This window comes from Sinocyclocheilus anshuiensis, unplaced genomic scaffold (genome assembly GCF_001515605.1).
Source record: "Sinocyclocheilus anshuiensis isolate Anshui unplaced genomic scaffold, SAMN03320099.WGS_v1.1 scaffold1994, whole genome shotgun sequence".
Taxonomy (NCBI): Eukaryota; Metazoa; Chordata; class Actinopteri; order Cypriniformes; family Cyprinidae; genus Sinocyclocheilus; species Sinocyclocheilus anshuiensis.
Genome location: NW_015548215.1, coordinates 490,283 through 496,831, shown reverse-complemented (window position 1 = coordinate 496,831; position 6,549 = coordinate 490,283). Strand labels below are relative to the sequence as shown.

Below are 6,549 nucleotides of genomic sequence, written 5' to 3'. Positions count from 1 at the left end.
TAATATTTTAGAGCTTTAGATATATATTTTTTATCTAAAATTACCATATTGATAATATGTTATATTGACACTATTTTAGAGATTTAAACAAAGAAAATGAAAGGGGTTCAAACTTAAATAAGGGGCTTTAAAATAATCTTTAGTAATGATAAATATAAATACTGTATATTAATATTATAAATATAGTATTAATATTTATATTAATCAAAATATTGTATTTTTTGTTTAACTTACTATTTCAGTGTCCTTTGTTTTATAGCACAATAACAAATGAAAAGCAATAAAAAATACTGTACTTTTCACATACACTTCAGTACTGTAAACAATAATTGTGATTTAATGAGTGAACTGATTCATTTAATCAACTAATTACAGCTGAAGACAAACACCTTCAGATTTGTTTGTTTTGCAGTTCAACAGACACAAGAATCCATTAAATACACAAATGCCAGAAAACCCACACAATTTTACATTTTTATTAATTAATTTTCAGTGAGTGTTTTATTTTGAAGTGCTTTACTTTTAAAATGATTTATTTTAATTGTATATTTTAAACATTTAATTCATTTTAACAAGTGGTTTGATTCTTTTTATTTCAAAATTATTTTAAATTATTTTAATTTTACATTTTTTACCTCTTAATTTTCTTTTATTTTAATTGTACATTTTTAGTGTTTTATTTTTTTGTGTTTTATTTCAATGATTTTAATTTGACATTTTTTACCTCTTAATTAATTTTCTTTTATTTTAATTGTAAATTTTTGAAGTGCTTTACTTTTAAAAATTATTTTAATTTTATATTTTAAACATTTCATTCATTTTAGCAAGTGGTTTGATTCTTTTTATTTCAAAATGATTTGTTTATTTCAACTTTACATTTTTACCATTTAATATATTTTTATTAAGTGTTTTATTTTGAAGCGTTTAACTTTTAAAATTATTTTTATTTTAATTGAACATTTTTTGTGTTTTATTTAAGCATTTTATTTTTTTTGTGTTTTATCTAAATGATTTTAATTTTACATTTTTACCTCTTAATTAGTTTTTTATTTTATTTTAATTGAACATTTTAGTGTTTTATTTAAATTATTTTAATTTTACATTTTTACCTCTTAAATTGTTTTCTTTTTTTTAAATTGCACATTTTTTATGATTAAATTCTTAAATTTTCATGTGAAGCTGTACCTTGAGGACGCAGCCTTTCTTCACGCCATACGACTCTCTGAGCAGGTCGAAGTTTGTGCGAGCGATTTCCACATTCTTCATACAGCCGACGAAAAAGCGAGCCACAACCTGCCTCCTGCAACCGTGCACAAGGAAGTCGCATATAAGACAAAAATGACTCTTGAGTCTTTAGGAATTACTTTAAGGAAACTGTAGCATGTCTTCTGAGAGTTTGCTCTCACCTGATTGGTCGAGAGGCCGGTAATCCGCCGATGTAGATGGGGTCGAGGTCAGAGCGATTGAGGTCAGAGGACGAACCCGGTGACTCCGCCTCCATGACCTCTCGCTCTGAGGGTTTATCAGCAGCCATGACCGACAAATGACCTGCAGACACAACACACAGCACTTCCTGTGAGCTTAAACCTCATAAGAAATCTACCAGATGTAATGGATAAGAGAGCAGAGCGGCACCTCGGCGCTTGTTCCTCTGCAGGGCGATTCTGTACCAGGTGCCTGTGTTGTATGTTCTGTTGGAGGTCAAGGTCAGCGCTCCGGAGCCCAGTTCAAAGGTCAGGTGAACCTTCCCTTCCACCAGCTCGATGGACAGAAAGTCCCTCTACAAACACAGATGAGAAGAGAGCTGAGTGAGACGCTGAGGAGCGCTTGAGAGGGAGATAAGGAGGTGAGAAGTGCTAGCGTGAACGTACGGTGCCGTTGGAGGCCAGATACAGCAGCAGGCCGTTAGGAGAGAGAGTCTTGAAGAACATGACCACGCTGGTGGACATGGAGCGCAGGGACTTCTCCAGCACAGAGAAACCGCTGCCGTCGAAGTGGAACGACGTGTCTTCAGTGCGTGGACTGATGGACATGAGACACACAGGAAGAGCGTCAGTGACTGTTTCCACCTGTATTTAATGCTCATCACGTCATCAAAAACACATCTGAAGACTAGCTGGAAACAGGGCCTGAATGCAGGTGGCTGCTAGGATGCTTTCTGTGGTTCCTAGGCAGTTGCTATGGTGTTTTCAGTGGTTGCTAGGCAGTTGCTATGGTGTCAATTGCTAGGGCATTGCTATGTGGTTGCCAGGGTGTCCCTAGGCAGTTGCTACAGTGGTTGCTAGGTGTCACAGATGGTTGCTAGGGCATTGCTGAATGGTTGTTAGGGTGCGCTGGGTGGTTGTTAGGCTGTTGTGGGACCTAGGCAGTTGTTATGGTGTTTTTAGTGGTTGCTAGGTGTCACAGATGGTTGTTCGGGAATTGCTAAGTGCTTGCTAAAGTATATGGGTGGTTGCTAGGGTGTTGCTAGGCAGTTGTGGGACCTAGGCAGTTGTTATGGCGTTTTCAGTGGTTGCTAGGTGTCACAGATGGTTGCTAGGGTGTTGCTGGGCTGTTGTGGGACCTAGGCAGTTATGGTGGTTTCAGTGGTTTCTAGGTGTCAGAGATGGTTGCTAGGGCATTGCTGAATGGTTGTTAGGGTGTGCTGGGTGGTTGCTAGGGTGTCGCTAGGCTGTTGTGTGACCTAGGCAGTTGTTATGGTGTTTTCAGTGGTCACCAGGGTGTTCTGGGTGGTTACTAGGCAGTTGCTAGGTGTCATGAATGGTTGCTCGGGCATTGCTATGTATTTTCTAGGGTTTCGCTAGGATGTTGCTAGAGTGTTTTCAGTAGTTTCTAGACAGCTCTGAGGTGTCATAGTTGCTAGAATGTTACTATGTAGTTGCTAGGGTGGTTTGGGTTGTTGTTATGGTGTCACTAGGAAGTTGCTAGAGTGTTTTCAGTAGTTTCTAGACAGTTGTGAGGTGTCATAGTTGCTAGAACGTTGCTATGTAGTTGCTAGGGTGGTTTGGGTTGTTGTTATGGTGTCACTAGGAAGTTGCTAGAGTGTTTTCAGTAGTTTCTAGACAGTTGTGAGGTGTCATAGTTGCTAGAACGTTGCTATGTAGTTGCTAGGGTGGTTTGGGTTGTTGTTATGGTGTCACTAGGAAGTTGCTAGAGTGTTTTCAGTAGTTTCTAGACAGTTGTGAGGTGTCATAGTTGCTAGAACGTTGCTATGTAGTTGCTAGGGTGGTTTGGGTTGTTGTTATGGTGTCACTAGGAAGTTGCTAGAGTGTTTTCAGTGGTTGCTATACAGTTGCTATGGTGTTTTCAGTGGCTGCTACTGGTACTAGGTGTCTTAGATGGTTGCTAAGCTGTTCTGGGTGGTTGCTAGGGTGTCGCTAGGCAGTTTCTAGAGTGTTTTCAGTGGTTGCTAGACAGTTGCTAGGGTGTTTTCAGTGTCTGCAAGGCAACACGGATGGTTGCTAGGTAGTTGCTATGGTATCTTTGTGTCTCTATACGGTTGCTAGGCTGAACTGGATGGTTGCTAGGGTGGGTGAACGGTGTGTTTTACCTCATGAAGCAGCCGCCACACTCTCCCTGTCTCTCAGCGTAGTTCCACAAGCCGATGTTGTTCTCGTTGAGCGAAGCTTCACCAATGCAGCCTCTGAAGTGGGTCATTTTCACCGCTGGGGGTTTCTGGGAAAAACACAACAGATGTAAACAGGGCCAAATGCAAGGGAACCCTGAGGAACACCAGACGGATGTGCATCTTACCTTCACCTGAGCGCCGAGGCCCCCGACGAACACCCAGGTGGATTTGTTGACGTCCATGACGGTGGAGGACCCAGACGCTGTGGTCTTCACTGCGGGCAGCGGCTCAGAGTCCGTCTGCTGGACAGTGAGGGTCCCGTGTCTCCCAAACCTAAAATTACAGTACAGGAGATCTAGATGTCAGAGTCTGTTGTTCAAAGGGTAGAACTGAAAAGTCCCATCAGCACTGAGAGTCACGAACCGCGTCGCATTGATCCTGTGCCACTTGTCATTGTTGATCTGAACACTGGGATACTCTAGTCTGGTGAGTCCAGAGCCAGTGTCCCACAGGAAGGACACCTTCCCATGATGCATTTCCAAAGCCATAAAATCCTCCTGATGTGGATATGAATATGCACTTTAAACATTGGAATATACATACAAACATACTGCATGCATGAAAAGACATTTTTCTCAGCTGCAATGACCGAAACTGAAATAAGTTGAATCCCTAAAATTATTAACTGGAAATAAATTAAAACTAAATCTAAAACTGAAATAAAAATGAATTAAACACACATAGTAAGACTAAAAAAAAATACTAATAAAAATGACTAAAACCTAAACTAAAATTAAAATGAAAACTGAAAATATAAAAATAAAAGCTAATTCAAAATATTAATAAAAACTACAAGAATATTATATATAATACTAAAAAAAAATGAATCACTGAAATAAAGTAGAAATAAAACCGAACTAAAAAAATAATAAAAACTACATAGAAATATTAAAACAACTAATAAAAAAATTACTAAAACTGTACTAAAATCAAAACAAAAAAATGTAAAATTAAAATGAAACCTAAAAAAGTAAAAATAAAAAGTAATTTTTTAATATAATTAAAAATGATAATTGTATATAAATAAAACTAAGATTAAAGTTCAATCTAAAATTATTAACTGGAAATAAATAAAAACTAAAACTGAGCTAAAAATAAATCTAAAACGGCAATAAAATTATTTTAGAATATTAATAAAAACTATGATAGTATATAAACAATAAAGTTTAAGCTGAATCACAAAAATTATTAACTGGAAATAAATAAAAACTAAAACTGAGCTAAAAATAAATCTAAAACGGCAATAAAATTATTTTAGAATATTAATAAAAACTATGATAGTATATAAACAATAAAGTTTAAGCTGAATCACAAAAATTATTAACTGGAAATAAATAAAAACTAAAACTGAAATAATAAAAAACCCTATATAGTAAACATAAACAAAAATTAAAACCGAAAATATAAAAATATTCAAAATATTAATAAAAACGGAAATTATTAAATGGATTTGAATAAAAACTAAAACTGAACTAAAAATAAATTAACCCTAAATAATGACATAAAAAAAACAAAAAAATGCACATAACAAAATTACTAAAACTTGAGATAAAACTAATATGAAACTATAAGCCAATTAAAAATATTAATAAAAACTATAATAGTATATAAACAATACTAAAGTTTAAGTTGAATCACTAAAATTATTAACAGAAAATAAATAAAAACTAAAACTGGTATAAAAATAAATTAAATCTAAATAGTAATACAACAAAATAAATAAATAAATAAAAATGACAAAAGCACATAAAATTACAAAAACAAAAATTAAAATGAAAATATATTTTAAAAAAAAGGGTAATCCAAAACATTAATGAAAATTATAATAGTATATAAATAATACTAAAATAAGATCTCAACACTCTAAAGAATGCTGGGTGGTTTCAACCTAACTTTGGGTCAAATATGGACTAAAACCCAACTTTTGGGTTAACAAAAACTGAAATAAGTTGAATCCCTAAAATTATTAACTGGAAATAAATTAAAACTAAATCTAAAACTGAAATAAAAATGAATTAAACACACATAGTAAGACTAAAAAAAAATACTAATAAAAATGACTAAAACCTAAACTAAAATTAAAATGAAAACTGAAAATATAAAAATAAAAGCTAATTCAAAATATTAATAAAAACTACAAGAATATTATATATAATACTAAAAAAAAATGAATCACTGAAATAAAGTAGAAATAAAACCGAACTAAAAAAATAATAAAAACTACATAGAAATATTAAAACAACTAATAAAAAAATTACTAAAACTGTACTAAAATCAAAACAAAAAAATGTAAAATTAAAATGAAACCTAAAAAAGTAAAAATAAAAAGTAATTTTTTAATATAATTAAAAATGATAATTGTATATAAATAAAACTAAGATTAAAGTTCAATCTAAAATTATTAACTGGAAATAAATAAAAACTAAAACTGAGCTAAAAATAAATCTAAAACGGCAATAAAATTATTTTAGAATATTAATAAAAACTATGATAGTATATAAACAATAAAGTTTAAGCTGAATCACAAAAATTATTAACTGGAAATAAATAAAAACTAAAACTGAAATAATAAAAAACCCTATATAGTAAACATAAACAAAAATTAAAACCGAAAATATAAAAATATTCAAAATATACCAAAATATTAATAAAAATTATAATAGTATATACACAACATGAAAGTTTAAGTTGACTCACTAAAATTATAAAAACTAAAACTGGTATAAAAATAAATTAAATCTAAATAGTAATACAACAAAATAAATAAATAAATAAAAATGACAAAAGCACATAAAATTACAAAAACAAAAATTAAAATGAAAATATATTAAAAAAAAAAAGGGAAATCCAAAACATTAATGAAAATTATAATAGTATATAAATAATACTCAAATAAGATCTCAACACTCTAAAGAATGCTG

General features: G+C 32.2%; 1 protein-coding gene across 1 annotated transcript in view; it reads right to left on the bottom strand.

Annotated features, from left to right (window-relative positions):
• LOC107653872 (laminin subunit alpha-1-like) overlaps window positions 1–6,549 on the bottom strand; it is a 60,766-nt gene that overhangs the window by 16,975 nt on the left and 37,242 nt on the right. Inside the window, exons 37-42 of the mRNA XM_016440741.1 lie at window positions 3,992–4,125; window positions 3,754–3,901; window positions 3,551–3,675; window positions 1,872–2,022; window positions 1,636–1,780; window positions 1,407–1,548 (exon numbers count right to left, since the gene is read on the bottom strand). Coding sequence (XP_016296227.1) covers window positions 1,407–1,548; window positions 1,636–1,780; window positions 1,872–2,022; window positions 3,551–3,675; window positions 3,754–3,901; window positions 3,992–4,125 — 845 coding nt within the window. The remainder of the gene's footprint in view (window positions 1–1,406; window positions 1,549–1,635; window positions 1,781–1,871; window positions 2,023–3,550; window positions 3,676–3,753; window positions 3,902–3,991; window positions 4,126–6,549) is intronic.